The 16787-nt window shown below is 47.9% G+C and overlaps 1 protein-coding gene across 11 annotated transcripts in view; it reads right to left on the bottom strand.

Moving 5' to 3' along the window:
- The window catches only part of afdna (afadin, adherens junction formation factor a), a 98629-nt gene that overhangs the window by 30545 nt on the left and 51297 nt on the right, over positions 1 to 16787 (bottom strand). For 7 of the 11 annotated variants that reach the window (XM_079753715.1, XM_079753721.1, XM_079753720.1 and 4 more), the window contains 9 exons: positions 15532 to 15737; positions 13204 to 13224; positions 11579 to 11724; positions 9505 to 9599; positions 6573 to 6838; positions 5554 to 5697; positions 4862 to 5060; positions 4303 to 4409; positions 1631 to 1711 (listed from right to left, as the gene is read on the bottom strand). In XM_079753715.1, coding sequence (XP_079609841.1) covers positions 1631 to 1711; positions 4303 to 4409; positions 4862 to 5060; positions 5554 to 5697; positions 6573 to 6838; positions 9505 to 9599; positions 11579 to 11724; positions 13204 to 13224; positions 15532 to 15737 — 1265 coding nt within the window. The remainder of the gene's footprint in view (positions 1 to 1630; positions 1712 to 4302; positions 4410 to 4861; positions 5061 to 5553; positions 5698 to 6572; positions 6839 to 9504; positions 9600 to 11578; positions 11725 to 13203; positions 13225 to 15531; positions 15738 to 16787) is intronic. The other 4 variants (XM_079753718.1, XM_079753725.1, XM_079753716.1 and 1 more) reach the window with 1 other exon arrangement.

Below are 16787 nucleotides of genomic sequence, written 5' to 3' on the forward strand. Positions count from 1 at the left end.
AGCTTACCAGTATACAAACTTTGTTTATGTGATGAAAAGGAAAGAACAGCCCTCCAAAAGCACCTGCAAGGATACCTCTTAACACACAGTAATGCATACAGCTGCATATTTAGAATCAACCGCAGGGCAGTACCATGAAAGGCCACTAGGCAAATCATGTGAGACGGCGCAGAGAGAAAACAGACGTAAATACTGTTGGATCAAATTTAAAAACAGCGTACACTGCAAATTACTTAAAACAAAACTATCTGGACGAGCTGTGCATGTGAATTAACTCACACCCTTGTCTTGTACACAACTGATTGTATGTGACATAAGGATTCAAATCAACATCCCTGCGTATCAATCTCTTCAGACAAATAAACAGCTAGAAAGATATTGGATAAACAAACTCTGTAAAAAGGATCCAGGACTACAGGGTCCGGCCGTTAACACCGCTAGACCCAGGGCCAAGACTACAGGGTCCGGCCGTTAACACCGCTAGACCCAGGGCCAGGACTACAGGGTCCGGCCGTTAACACCGCTACACCCAGGGCCAGGACTACAGGGTCTGGTTCCTGCTTTTAATGTGAATTGGGCCGCTGAGTTTGCTTTTCAGCATCAAAAATGATGCTGACTGTATTAGTGCTCTCAAGTATAACGTAACATTAGCATTGTAAGCATCAAGTGTGTTATTGACTACATTAACACAAGTGTTTTACAAGAGGGTTAGTGTTATGGATTTTACAGCATTAGAAAGAAAAGTGCTCTTTGACATTCTGACAGATTTAAGTATTATTCCCCTGCCTTCAATACAGTCAAATGATAATTGTTACTCAAATAAAAGCTGAAAACTACAAAGATGTTCATTAAAGGAGATGATGGTTGTTGAATAATGGTGTGTGAATAATACAGTTGATGAAGCTATAGATAATTAAAGGTCAATTGTTATTATATTAACATATTGTTATATGGTAGTTGGCACATATATTAGTGGTAAATAGTTATTTTCTACCCCCAAAAAAACGTCAGGGCTCAAAACATTTCAGTTAGCTGCCTAACCATCTAACCATGCACAACTTTTTTTCTTATACTCCTTTCCATTCCTTTTTTCTCTAATAATGATAGTCCTTTTCCTGTTTGTACATTTAATTTCTTCTTTTGAAAAGCCATATGAATGTCCTTTTGTCCGAAGGCTGCTTTATATAAAGAGTTGCCTTGCTGTACACATTTAACAGGTTGAAACCTAAACCCCCATTGCTTTGGGACAATGGCCAGACCTTTAACACCTACCCACAGATGTTCTCTTATATGGAAACTAGATCCATCCCAATACTTAATCATCTTCTTAGGCCAACAGCTGTACTGTCCAGCTGTATAGGACTAAATCGAGAATGAGAGAGTACTTGTTGCTGTATCATCGTAGTGCGTTTGGCCTCACTGTTCAACCCTGCAGCACTAGGACTTTGGACCCACACCCACAACAGGACATACCAAAGCTCTGGTTTATTTTTAGAAACTCATCGGGGAAATTTGAAAACGTGCTCTTTTTACAGCATTTTAACGAGCCATACATAGCCCATTGCCCGTCACCTTTTAAACTCGCGCACACACACACACACACACACACACACACACACACACACACTACCTTGGCTGCGACGATGCTCAGGCCCATGCCGTTGTGCTTCTTCAGGGTCACCGTGACGACCTCTGGCTCCTTCTTCATCGACTGAAAAGGAAGACGTGTTGAGCGGAGGAATAGATCTTGTTTGTGGACATCTATCCCAACTTGGTCCACAAACAAGATCTGCTTAATCCTTGGTCCAGTGACACATCTGTTCAACAACCAAGTCCAAAGACAAACAGATCAGGAGAAATCAGGATCATGTGGAAGAATAGTTCCTGGGCTCTGCTGTGAGAGACGAGAAGCAGGGGGCAGAGGAGAGAGTGAGAGAGGATGAGGAGAATAAAGGGTTGGGGTTGAGGAGCAGAGGGGAGAGAGGCAGGGAGGGTGAGGGGAGTAAAGGGGTGAGGTTTAGGAGCAGAGAGGAGAGAGAGAGGAGTAAAGGGGTGAGGTTGAGGAGCAGAGGGGAGAGAGGCAGGGAGGGTGAGGGGAGTAAAGGGGTGAGGTTTAGGAGCAGAGAGGAGAGAGAGAGGAGTAAAGGGGTGAGGTTGAAGAGCAGAGGGGAGAGAGAGAGGAGTAAAGGGGTGAAGTTGAGGAGCAGAGGGGAGAGAGAGAGAGGAGTAAAGGGGTGAGGTTGAGGAGCAGAGGGGAGAGAGGCAGGGAGGGTGAGGGGAGTAAAGGGGTGAGGTTGAGGAGCAGAGGGGAGAGAGAGAGGAGTAAAGGGGTGAGGTTGAGGAGCAGAGGGGAGAGAGGCAGGGAGGGTGAGGGGAGTAAAGGGGTGAGGTTGAGGAGCAGAGGGGAGAGAGGCAGGGAGGGTGAGGGGAGTAAAGGGGTGAGGTTGAGGAGCAGAGAGGAGAAAGAGAGGAGTAAAGGGGTGAGGTTGAGGAGCAGAGGGGAGAGAGAGAGGAGTAAAGGGGTGAGGTTGAGGAGCAGAGGGGAGAGAGGTAGGGAGGGTGAGGGGAGTAAAGGGGTGAGGTTGAGGAGCAGAGAGGAGAGAGAGAGGAGTAAAGGGGTGAGGTTGAGGAGCAGAGAGGAGAGAGAGAGGAGTAAAGGGGAGAGGTTGAGGAGCAGAGGGGAGAGAGAGAGGAGTAAAGGGGTGAGGTTGAGGAGCAGAGGGGAGAGAGGCAGGGAGGGTGAGGGGAGTAAAGGGGTGAGGTTGAGGAGCAGAGAGGAGAGAGAGAGGAGTAAAGGGGTGAGGTTGAGGAGCAGAGGGGAGAGAGAGAGGAGTAAAGGGGTGAGGTTGAGGAGCAGAGGGGAGAGAGGCAGGGAGGGTGAGGGGAGTAAAGGGGTGAGGTTGAGGAGCAGAGGGGAGAGAGAGAGGAGTAAAGGGGTGAGGTTGAGGAGCAGAGGGGAGAGAGAGAGGGAGGGTGAGGGGAGTAAAGGGGTGAGGTTGAGGAGCAGAGAGGAGAGAGAGAGGAGTAAAGGGGTGAGGTTGAGGAGCAGAGAGGAGAGAGAGAGGAGTAAAGGGGTGAGGTTGAGGAGCAGAGGGGAGAGAGAGAGAGAAGAGGGGTGAGGTTGAGGAGCAGAGGGGAGAGAGGCAGGGAGGGTGAGGGGAGTAAAGGGGTGAGGTTGAGGAGCAGAGGGGAGAGAGGCAGGGAGGGTGAGGGGAGTAAAGGGGTGAGGTTGAGGAGCAGAGAGGAGAGAGAGGAGTAAAGGGGTGAGGTTGAGGAGCAGAGAGGAGAGAGAGAGGAGTAAAGGGGTGAGGTTGAGGAGCAGAGGGGAGAGAGAGAGGAGTAAAGGGGTGAGGTTGAGGAGCAGAGAGGAGAGAGAGAGGAGTAAAGGGGTGAGGTTGAGGAGCAGAGAGGAGAGAGAGAGGAGTAAAGGGGTGAGGTTGAGGAGCAGAGAGGAGAGAGAGAGGAGTAAAGGGGTGAGGTTGAGGAGCAGAGAGGAGAGAGGCAGGGAGGGTGAGGGGAGCAAAGGGGTGAGGTTGAGGAGCAGAGAGGAGAGAGGCAGGGAGGGTGAGGGGAGTAAAGGGGTGAGGTTGAGGAGCAGAGGGGAGAGAGGCAGGGAGGGTGAGGGGAGTAAAGGGGTGAGGTTGAGGAGCAGAGGGGAGAGAGGCAGGGAGGGTGAGGGGAGTAAAGGGGTGAGGTTGAGGAGCAGAGAGGAGAGAGAGAGGGAGGGTGAGGGGAGTAAAGGGGTGAGGTTGAGGAGCAGAGAGGAGAGAGAGAGGAGTAAAGGGGTGAGGTTGAGGAGCAGAGGGGACAGAGGCAGGGAGGGTGAGGGGAGTAAAGGGGTGAGGTTGAGGAGCAGAGGGGAGATAGGCAGGGAGGGTGAGGGGAGTAAAGGGGTGAGGTTGAGGAGCAGAGAGGAGAGAGGCAGGGAGGGTGAGGGGAGTAAAGGGGTGAGGTTGAGGAGCAGCTGAAGGGAGGGTGGGGCGGTCAGGAGCAAGCAATGTGAGCCACATGCTTCCTGCTGGGGGTATGCTGGTCTTGCTAGGGAATATGTGCATAGAGAAAAAAAAACACTTATACTATACAATAACAATAACCAACAAACATCACTCAACAACTCACTTTAACCATGAATGTTCATTTGGTCATTAAAGTTCTGTATCTCCTAAGGTATATTTGAAGGAAGTCTCAGTGGCCCCTTAGTGTTAACCCGTATAGGCACCAGCTAAAAAACAATCGCCCATATTAGTCCTTCAACTACGACACATCAAGCCAACACTCTCTGTATGACTTCTAATCACCTACCATGTCGGAGTTGTCTGGCGCCACAAAGTGACTGTCTGAGTCTGCTCCTTCGAAGTGAATGGTCCAGGTCCCCGGGGAGCGGGGATGGGCGGTCAGGCGACAGAACCCTAGAACAAGCACATCCCAGTGTTACTTAACACTCTGCCAATAATTTTCTACCTAGGAGCCATGGCCCCTCCCTATCTCCCATTCCTTCTCTATCTCCTGTCTAATGTAAACAGAGCGGGCTGGCAGTCCACCTGAGAACAGACCAACAACATTCCTGCAAGAGCCAGATAAGGAGGGAGGCATAGAGAGGGTGGCAAAGATGTGAAAATCAAAGGTTTTACACACGTGTAAAGAAGTGCTTGTTACAAATTTCATTAACGACTTGAAATGTACAAAAAGCACATCTTTACAAGGGTTTTCTACACATATTACGAAATGTTGTAAACCAAGTGGCCAGCCAGAATGTTGAAGACGTTTCAGGTTAACTTTGGAGAGCACATTCTGAACGGCCAAAGCTCTGTGTCGCCAGGGCAACCATCACTGGCGTCTCAGTGGCAACAGGGCCGCCCACCTCTCTGCACCAGGGGCTCCAGGAACTCCTGGAAGCCGTTGGGCACGTTGCGCACCACGTCACAGGAGTAGCCGTCCTCTGGCAGCAGGAAGGGCAGCTGCAGGTCGGGGTCCTCCTCCAGCTGGACCTCACGGCCGTCGCTACGTGCTAACTCGTCGGCCGTGTTCTCCGCCACTGCCACCACATGGTCAATAAGCTCCTGGAGCAAAGCACAAATCATAGTTCAAATCTCAATGATGTTCAAATCCAACAAAGAGCCTGGATCGATATATTTCCCTGAATAGAGGGCATATTGTTCAGTTGACCTAAATATTCATAGCTGATGCGTGATGTTGCAGGATAAAATGCAAAAATATGCAGCGGGAGTCACTGTTTAGTTTACAACACATCGAAGGTGGCGGGTGGGGCTAGAAAACTCTGTAATGCTGACTCTTCACGTGGATTTAATACTGCATTTATTTATTTGGACGTATCCGGAATATCAAGAGAATTGTGGAAAGCAGAGAGAAATCCACGAAGAAGAGAAAAGTACGAAGCAGCTCCACTGCGGGGTCCCGGTTTAGTGACGTCGTATAAAAATAAACGTGTGTTTATTTTATTAAACAAGTGTTAAGAGTGGCTGTGTCTCACGCTGGTGGTGTGTGCTTGTGTGTGTCACCCATGCGGTGTGTGTGCGTGCGTTGGTGTCTTACAGGCGGTATATAAGGCTCATCAGGGGCACAGTGGTAGTTGGTCATGAGGGCGTTGAGCTGCAGGGAGTTCAGTTTGAAGCAGGTGTTGTGGATGTTCTGAACGTCCTGCATGGAATACTTGTCCATGGTCAACAGGGTGGTTGCCTGGCAATACATATGAACAATGAACAATAACAAAACACAACACCAAAAAAAACAACACACCAAGCAACACTTCCGAGACACTGAAACTCCATTCTCACCGTTCCTAGTCTGTACAAGTACATCCTTTTCACTGAACATTTTCATTATCTTACGATAGCTTTTCTGTGCTCAGAGGTTTAGGATATTTTGGTATTTTTGGTCTACTTAGGCTTGGTAGTTGACGTGTGTATTGACCTACTATTTACAATTGCCTCTCTATATGGAGATTGAACATTACAATGCTTTGTGCAACAATGACTACTGTGACTACTAATGTCACTGCTTTGCATAGTTCAAACATTTCTTACAACCTCTCTGATGTCCAATATATTATCATATTACAGTTAATCTCAGACTGGGGAACCACAACTGTTTTTAGGATGCATAGGACACTTTTTTCAACCCCCTACCACAGCACACTCGCCCCTGTTGCACCCGACCCCTAACCCAGAACCTCCTACCGGCACTATGTTCCCCCTCCAGTACCTGCACTATGGGCCCCCTCCAGTACCTGCACTATGGGCCCCCTCCAGTACCTGCACTATGTTCCCCCTCCAGTATCTGCACTATGGGCCCCCTCCAGTACCTGCACTATGTTCCCCCTCCAGTACCTGCACTATGTTCCCCCTCCAGTACCTGCACTATGGGCCCCCTCCAGTACCTGCACTATGTTCCCCCTCCAGTACCTGCACTATGGGCCCCCTCCAGTACCTGCACTATGGGCCCCCTCCAGTACCTGCACTATGGGCCCCCTCCAGTACCTGCACTATGTTCCCCCTCCAGTACCTGCACTATGGGCCCCCTCCAGTACCTGCACTATGGGCCCCCTCCAGTACCTGCACTATGCGGCTAAGGTGGCAGTCGGCAGCCAGCTCCAGGCCCTGCTTCTCGGCCCAGGCCTCGATGTGGCTGAGCTGCTGGCGCAGGATGGCACCCCAGTAGTGAGAGCACAGTCCGGAGTCGGCCTCCGTCACAAGCTTGTTGAACAGCCACATGTTGATGAAGTGGAAGAGCTGTGAGAACAGCTGGATGGTGAGGGCTGCGTTGACACGGCAACGCCGCAGCAGCGACATGGCACCCGTCAGTGTGTGCAACACGTCCTCTGTGGGGAAGAGATGCTGAGACATTAGTGCACACTGACGAGGGGACGAGGCAGAAGAGATGCTGGGACATTAGTGCACACTGACGAGGGGACGAGGCAGAAGAGATGCTGAGACATTAGTGCACACTGACGAGGGGACGAGGCAGAAGAGATGCTGAGACATTAGTGCACACTGACGAGGGGACGAGGCAGAAGAGATGCTGAGACATTAGTGCACACTGACGAGGGGACGAGGCAGAAGAGATGCTGAGACATTAGTGCACACTGACGAGGGGACGAGGCAGAAGAGAAGCTGAGACATTAGTGCACACTGACGAGGGGACGAGGCAGAAGAGATGCTGAGACATTAGTGCACACTGACGAGGGGACGAGGCAGAAGAGATGCTGAGACATTAGTGCACACTGACGAGGGGACGAGGCAGAAGAGATGCTGAGACATTAGTGCACACTGACGAGGGGACGAGGCAGAAGAGATGCTGAGACATTAGTGCACACTGACGAGGGGACGAGGCAGAAGAGATGCTGAGACATTAGTGCACACTGACGAGGGGACGAGGCAGAAGAGATGCTGAGACATTAGTGCACACTGACGAGGGGACGAGGCAGAAGAGATGCTGAGACATTAGTGCACACTGACGAGGGGACGAGGCAGAAGAGATGCTGAGACATTAGTGCACACTGACGAGGGGACGAATCAGAAGAGATGCTGAGACATTAGTGCACACTGACGAGGGGACGAGGCAGAAGAGATGCTGAGACATTAGTGCACACTGACGAGGGGACGAGGCAGAAGAGATGCTGAGACATTAGTGCACACTGACGAGGGGACGAGGCAGAAGAGATGCTGAGACATTAGTGCACACTGACGAGGGGACGAGGCAGAAGAGATGCTGAGACATTAGTGCACACTGACGAGGGGACGAGGCAGAAGAGATGCTGAGACATTAGTGCACACTGACGAGGGGACGAGGCAGAAGAGATGCTGAGACATTAGTGCACACTGACGAGGGGACGAGGCAGAAGAGATGCTGAGACATTAGTGCACACTGACGAGGGGACGAGGCAGAAGAGATGCTGAGACATTAGTGCACACTGACGAGGGGACGAGGCAGAAGAGATGCTGAGACATTAGTGCACACTGACGAGGGGACGAGGCAGAAGAGATGCTGAGACATTAGTGCACACTGACGAGGGGACGAGGCAGAAGAGATGCTGAGACATTAGTGCACACTGACGAGGGGACGAGGCAGAAGAGATGCTGAGACATTAGTGCACACTGACGAGGGGACGAGGCAGAAGAGATGCTGAGACATTAGTGCACACTGACGAGGGGACGAGGCAGAAGAGATGCTGAGACATTAGTGCACACTGACGAGGGGACGAGGCAGAAGAGATGCTGAGACATTAGTGCACACTGACGAGGGGACGAGGCAGAAGAGATGCTGAGAGATTAGTGCACACTGACGAGGGGACGAGGCAGAAGAGATGCTGAGACATTAGTGCACACTGACGAGGGGACGAGGCAGAAGAGAAGCTGAGACATTAGTGCACACTGACGAGGGGACGAGGCAGAAGAGATGCTGAGACATTAGTGCACACTGACGAGGGGACGAGGCAGAAGAGATGCTGAGACATTAGTGCACACTGACGAGGGGACGAGGCAGAAGAGATGCTGAGACATTAGTGCACACTGACGAGGGGACGAGGCAGAAGAGATGCTGAGACATTAGTGCACACTGACGAGGGGACGAGGCAGAAGAGATGCTGAGACATTAGTGCACACTGACGAGGGGACGAGGCAGAAGAGATGCTGAGACATTAGTGCACACTGACGAGGGGACGAGGCAGAAGAGATGCTGAGACATTAGTGCACACTCACGAGGGGACGAGGCAGAAGAGATGCTGAGACATTAGTGCACACTGACGAGGGGACGAGGCAGAAGAGATGCTGAGACATTAGTGCACACTGACGAGGGGACGAGGCAGAAGAGATGCTGAGACATTAGTGCACACTGACGAGGGGACGAGGCAGAAGAGATGCTGAGACATTAGTGCACACTGACGAGGGGACGAGGCAGAAGAGATGCTGAGACATTAGTGCACACTGACGAGGGGACGAGGCAGAAGAGATGCTGAGACATTAGTGCACACTGACGAGGGGACGAGGCAGAAGAGAAGCTGAGACATTAGTGCACACTGACGAGGGGACGAGGCAGAAGAGATGCTGAGACATTAGTGCACACTGACGAGGGGACGAGGCAGAAGAGATGCTGAGACATTAGTGCACACTGACGAGGGGACGAGGCAGAAGAGATGCTGAGACATTAGTGCACACTGACGAGGGGACGAGGCAGAAGAGATGCTGAGACATTAGTGCACACTGACGAGGGGACGAGGCAGAAGAGATGCTGAGACATTAGTGCACACTGACGAGGGGACGAGGCAGAAGAGATGCTGAGACATTAGTGCACACTGACGAGGGGACGAGGCAGAAGAGATGCTGAGACATTAGTGCACTCTGACGAGGGGACGAGGCAGAAGAGATGCTGAGACATTAGTGCACACTGAAGAGGGGACGAGGCAGAAGAGACTGTGTCAGAAGAGAAATAGGTGAGCCAGTAGGAGCGAGAGGAAGAGAAAGAAGGCAGAATGATTGTTGTGCACACCTATCTTGGGTCTCTGTGGGTTGTGTTCCTCCGGGTCATCTAGAAAGGCTGGCATGTAGTTGTTCAGGTCAGCCTGGAGGCAATGCACCAAATACCTGCATAGAAATTGCACACAACAACCTTTGACATTTGCACATACCATTATTGCGTGACAAAAACGTTTTCACTTGTGATCCAAGATACATCTCACAAAATACATGCACTCTAGGCTCCAATGTTCCTCTCTCCCATCATGAACTTCAACAATGGGGGAACCACGCTTTAATTTAAGACATCAAAAAACATTTGTGCATGTTAGCAGTTGTGCTGAGGCTAATATTTCCTCATCGTTTTCACTTGGCCGATTAGCTTGACAGGTCTGCCTTCCTACATGTTCATATGTGGTTTCTATTAACCATTGCTGTTACTCTGGGATTTAGAAGGTAGGCTAGCCACAGCACCGATACATACTACAGGACAGCGCCCCCCTCCCCACCTTTGGGAAGAGGTCAGTAGAAGTGTCGGGCAGCTAGCTGAAGCTACGTTACCAGACATTCCATGACTCCCGATGTGAGCCCTGTTCTTTTTCATGAGCCCTCTTCTTCCATATCTCTATACAATACCTATGATGGGTAGGCTAAGCAAACCTCAGTTCACCTCTTACCACCCCGTATACATTCACTTACCCTGATTGGATACCGTCCCGTAAGTAATAGATCAGAACAGTTCCTGCACCCATGGAGGTGCACAGTGGTGAAAACAGGAAGTGGAGCAGGTCAATGGCTACTATGGGCCATGTGGCTATCATGTCCCATTAGCTTTACTGGAGTTTCCACCTGCGCATTGCGCGCGCTCAAACTCTAGTTGTAATTAAACCCATAGCTATAATGTGGAAACCTCAGTCGATAATTTAACAAAATTCTGAACGCATAATAGAATAACAATTTGCCTATTATGTTATAACGTATAACATTTTGGTTAATCTATTATGAAATTAGGCAAGCATAATAATTTTGTCCTTATGTCATGAAGCAAGCATAATAATTTTCTACTTTCTACTACCGTTTTCACACATTTTTGCCGCATTTGTATATCAGGAGATTCGACCCTGAGGGTGATTCACGCTTGTTGGTGATTCATGCTTTATATGCGGACATCAATGTTGTTTAGACATCAGTAGAATCAACGTGGGGTTTAGGGGGGAGGGCTTGCAAGGGGCGGGATATGACAGTGTAAATTCGCAAGAGGCGGGATAAGTGCTGCTGCTGTAGTTTGTTTTGGTTTGACCACAGACAAAAATGAGGCAGAACGGGCAGAACTCACCGCGATCATCTTAAATGTTGCTAAAGGATGCATCATATATTCCGTTGCATCCACAAAATCCAAGCATTGAGTGAGGGCAAGATTGTGGATTGTATATTGGCTACCTGACGTGAGAGTTAAAGATGTCTTCTTTTTTTTTTACGTCATTGAGATTAAACATCTCTTCAAGTGACAAAACATTAGAAAAATAAAACAAACTTAAACAGTCAGCAGGGGAGAGGGGTGCTCAATGAAGAGAGTAATATTAAGTTTGCGCAACAAAGTGTAAAGACATTGCAGGATGCTCAAGGAGGAGAGTTATATTTGATAATAAATAACGTTTTGCAAAAAGGTGTTATCTATAGACAAAACATCTCAGCTGGGAGAGTGTCGACAGCGAGGCCGTTATCTCCATCTTGCTGTTGTCTTGCAACTGTGTGTCTGCACACACCATCTGCGTTCGTGTGTCTGTGCGTGCGTGCGTGCGTGCGTGTGTGTCTGCACGTGCGCGCTGCGGGCGGCTTGCCACATGCGCACTGACCAAGTGTGCCGGAGTTAACTTGTCCGACAGGCCTGCTATTACATAGTAAGACATGTGGTTCCTACTCAGGAAATCCTGGACGGATGTTAATAACCTTTACGTTCATGACGTCCAACTAGTGGCCTCTCTAGAAAGTGCTGTGTCCTTAACATGATACTTTTTCTATAGATATTTTCCCAAAAACGTCTATGTTTTCGGCCGTAGTTAGATTTTGATTGGTCTGTGAAGTTTAAACCGTGTGTATTTACTTACTTGAAGGCCATTTGCACCAAGTGGGCAAGGATGTCCTGGCCGTCCAGTGTGATCCGGCTCAGATCCTTGTCCTGCTTGGCGAAATTCAGGAGCTCCGAGGCATTGGCCATCCAGAACGCCAGGGCCCCCGCAATGTTCTTCTGCTTCTGGATCCACCAATCACAGCCAGAGAAACAGAAATATGTGGAAGGGTTGGGAAGAATAGTTAAGAGAAGAGGTGGTCGAAACAGATGCCAGCATTAGACAAGTTAGAGAGATTTGGGGTTTAGTTTCTGTTTTTGATTGGCAGAAGTGTCAGTAGTTAATTTCACAGATAGACCGGTGTCCCACCAAACTCTTCAGAATCCCTTATCCTAAAGAACAGGAGAAGACCAGTGACTGGTGAAACTCATCTTATTCATCTATTTTTGGTGCAGCCTAAATCTGCATAAGCCCATATAAGAGGTCTAGTGTAATCATGTATTTTCACCTCTTTCCCTTCTGTTAATGTGATACTGGGTCGCAAGGCACTGTTTCGGCCAGCACAGCCCCAAACCCAAAGCCCCCCCCCCCCAGGAATATGCTAGAGCAGTCAAAGACAGACCTATTAAACAAAACAGGCAAATTAAAGGACAACAGTCAAAAATAACAAAGCAAAACCAGGAGAAGGAGGGGGAATCCTCATCCGCATTCTTGCTATTCAGAGGAAGTAGTAGATGTTTTGGAATGTGTTCTGATACAGCGTTCGCTTATGGACAGGTCTGAAGTCCGAAGATGAAAACGTGTCATATTAGACTTTGGTGTGTTGAATGTTTTGAAAGAATACCAAATTTAAAAATCTAAAATGTTGCAGAAATGTGTTTAAAAATCGAGCAATCTTATAAAGTGTATACATCTTCTCACCCCATTTGATTTGGGTGGCCATGTACAATGACATAAAATTACATTGAGGCTTGAGCTGGGGATTAAGAAAAAAATATGACCTTTTTTTGTTTTATTAGATTTATCCTAGAAGAAGTCGGAATTTCCAACATCTGAGTCATAATCAAACGCAGTATGAGTCACAAACAATGTTTAAACAGTGAACCAAACATTTCAATTAACCTCAGGGACAACTGCATCACAGCACAACAGTTATTTAAATCTCTCCATCTCATTGGCTGAAAACATTGCTAGGTCATGCAATCACCTGGCTTTAACTTGAGGCAACAAGAAACATTGGAAGTAATGCATTACCCAACGTCCCTGTGGTTTGACTTTTATAACCATTTTCACATAATAAATGGGCAGGTTTAGGTTGTTTTAGTACCGGGCAGGTCCAGGCAGCTGAATAAAATAGTTTGATAGTTGATGATAATGATGTAGCTTCAGCTGTAGGAGGAGGAATTATTTGGCTTGGAATTTTGTTTCTGTTAGAATGGAGGGAAATAAGCAGCAGCAACAGAACACGTCAAAAAGGGGAAGGAGAGAGTGAGAGAGAGCAAGAGCGAGACAGAGAAATGGGCCAAGAAGTCAAACGAAGCAAACAATGTAGCCACAAGAGTTAGACAGAGAAAGAGAGCCAGACAGAGTGCCAGAGCGAGAGGCAGAGCCAGGGCCAGAGAGAGAACGGTTGTAGCAGCAGTAGCATGTTGTTGCTATCCTACCTGGTCCCCTTCAGGAATCTCCTGGATGAAGGGAGAAGAGGAAGAGGTGGAAGAAGGGAGGAGGGCACAGTAGAACACATGTCCACACGGACAGAGAGAAAACACATCAGCACCACTAATTAAGGACACTCGGCTACGACACACACACACACACACACACACACACACATATACATACATACACACAAGTGTTTACAAATCAATAGAGCTACAAGCATTTGAAAGACATTTGTTATTCACTTTAGTGTGCACTTTAGTCCATTTAGGTTATAAATATGTTAAATTTGAACATTAACCATGTCTGCTCAATGGAAAGAAGGTGCATTAAAAGGTGGGTTTAACCTCTTCATCACAGGGCCTATTTTTGAGTTAAAATAACATACCCGGTTGTTATTATCTCTACAACTGCAAGGGCTTTAAAGGTCCCATGGCATGCTACTTTATGGATGCTTTAATATAGATATTAGTGGGCCCCAACACAGTATTTGAAGACATTCCTGAAATTCAGCCGTGGTGCAGAATTACAGCCACTACGAGCAGGTCGCACATTGAGCTTTCCCCAAACGCGCCGTTTCGGTGTCTGTAGCTTTAATGCAAATGAGGAGGAGAGAGGCGGGTGAAGGAGGTGGTTGAGGGTGTGGCCCTGAGCAGATTGCGGCCACGGTACCATGCACTGTTTACATGGGATGTATCGCAATGGCGAGGTCTGTAAATATTCTAGAACACTCCGGGTGCTCCGGCGGGAGTCCTGGAGCTCTATACCTAAATAATATATTATACATAGATATCTATACACCATAATATATATTATCACGGCCAAAAGCTGTGTGCGCCTCCAGATGATATTATGGATCACAAACGACTGTGTCGGGTTCTCCGACGTCTCTGGTTCTTCCACGTCCACATCAATCTGAAGTAGACTGAACCACAACATGGAGGAGAAAGGGGTTGTTGCCCACGATTTTGCTGAGATAACCCCCAGTACGAGTCTCGTTGTGGAAATACCAGAGACGAGAGTCCGACGTGTTATGCGCCATAACACCAACAGCAGAACGGTTATCCAAATAACAAAGAAGTGTACAACACTTGCGTTAGTGTGTGTAATCACATACCTAGTGCTCGTTTTACACCAAACACAAGTTTTAGCCACTGGGGGACCATAGGCAGGCTAGGGGAACTCAATGTTAGAAAACCTCATAAAGTAAGATTTTCATGCCATGGGACCATTAATATGTTTTTTTGTAACCAAAATAAAGATAACACCTGTAAGATTGTGGTGCAAGTGAAAAAAAATTATGTATATTCCACTTGGCTAGAGCTAGAGCTAGGGCTGATCCCAAATATTCAGATATTACTTTTCTAGGTAGGTAATCAAATGTCAATTCAGTATTCGGATATTTGTTTCAATGAAAGTTTAATTAAGTTAAAAAAAAATAATAAAGTTTTAACGTCTATGCATAGTTTAGGACTGTGGGTAGCAGGCCAGGTTACATCCCGTGTGAATATCCCAGTGATGAAATATATGTGTCAGGGCGCTAGACGTGGAGAACTCTTCACGTTAACGCTTCTGTTTAGGAACCGGTAGCCACCATCAGAAAGGCCAAATATAGAATGACTGAATTTGTTACGTTTTGGATATTCAAAACATGATTTAATATTCTGGTAGCACTTCGACAGCTGTTGATGGTTGATTAGTTGAATTGGTCCTTTTTACTACTACGGACTGGTCGACTGGTTTGAGCCTTGATTCTATTCCCTTAGGCTTTTCTCCATTCCTGCCGGAAAATAAACTAAGCAGATTCTTTTTTTTTTTCATGACTTTCTCACTGTACCTTTTATTTGTTGTCCATCATCAAAAGCAGGCTCATATCTGCTGCATGGACACATCAAGTCTGGTTTTGGTTTCCTGATTCCACTACATGCCATTTATAGATGCCAGGGAAACAAGCTATCTGCCAGCTGAACCATTAAAACCCAATGGCTAGGAAGAAATGCCATTTGCCTTTAACTTGGCTTTGGTAGGGGAGCAGCCTTTGGATCAGCACCGACAGAGGCATGCACACACTGGGAATGCCTCCAGACACTTGGTGTAACAACAATGAGCAGGGCCAACAGGAGCTTCGCCTTCACAAGCACTTTGAAAACCATCTCTTCATACATTTCCCCGGAACGCCGTCCCTGTAGTCCACATCCCCTTCCAGCCCAGCACTACAACAGTCACCAACCAAAAGGATTTTAAGAGATTTCTTTAAATGAGACTTGTCCTCTGTTGTATACAACAAAGGGAGAGTTTGAAGTTAGAATAAGTTAAAAAAAAGTTGCACCCACCTGAATGACACCTTCCATCATGCTCACCATCTTGTTAACGATGGCTATGACCTTATGGGTCCTCTCTGAAGGGGACAAGTCGGGCCGGTAGTGAGGGGCCAGGACGTAGCGACAGGCCATGTACAGGACGTACGTGGGGGAGAGCTTGAAGTGCACCGTGGAGCTGTTGGTGTAGTTGATGATGGCAGACAGGAAAGCATCTTCAGCTGGACGGACGGGGCAAAGAAAACATCTAAGTATTCCAGGATATACAGCCCGAAGGGTTTGTCTGTGTCCATAGTTGAACATGGAGGACCGCATTTCATTTCACTGGCTCACCGGAGGAGGCTCACCCGTTGCACAGTAGGAATGGAGCGCATCAGCGTGGAGCTCAAATAGACATTTCAAATCTGCTGGCAATAAAGCAACCCACGCCAGACCAGAACAAATAAACACCCAAATATACTGGGGTAAACGGCACAATGATCTGTAAATATACAAGATGTAAAACACAATAATCCCTTTGTACCACTACACCACATTGCCCTCAATGCCCCCTTCGTGAGCGTCAGCGTGTGCTGGTGTCCTGGCAAGCGTGTGAAGGGCTTGGGGCAGATTGTCGCTCAATACTTTCCTGGCATCGATTTACTTAAAAACAGTCCAGTGCCACGATGTAACATCATAAGGCAGCCAGGCCCCCGGCCCAGGTGCCGGTGTGAGTACTCTCATTGAAAATACCACCCACTTTAGTTCCAACTAAGACATACAGCTTTGAACATAATTGATCATACAACAAAAAAGATTGTGCATTGTGCAATAGTAGCACTAGTGCTATTCAAGAGCACTCAAAAAAGACACACACGCACTATTCTACTAGAATGTGGGAGTGCCTGCGGGAAACATCCTGGGGAGAACCATGTTCATGCATATAATAAGATTAGGGCTGTCGACCTTAACATCTTAATCTGGAAACGTTGGATCTACCAGTTTGGAATTTTATTGAATCTCTTTCTCTCTTGTTGGTAAATGGCCAACGGGTTTGGAAGTGATTTCCTTTATGCTGGTGGGCTGCGTCATTGCCATTCGGCTTCCCATGCAAGAGTGCCTCAAACTTCATTGATAGTTTGTGTCTGGGAACTGTGCGAGCCAGCGAGAATCAAAAATGACAGAGTCGCAGGTCGCGCACGGTTCATACGATGTATCGTCGCGTGTGTGACCCACCTGTGAAATTATTAAGCTACACACTGGGTGCACAAACTGCCCATCTAGATCTTCAT

The sequence above is a fragment of the Pollachius pollachius genome (genome assembly GCF_949987615.1).
Source record: "Pollachius pollachius genome assembly, chromosome: 16".
NCBI classification, from domain to species: Eukaryota; Metazoa; Chordata; class Actinopteri; order Gadiformes; family Gadidae; genus Pollachius; species Pollachius pollachius.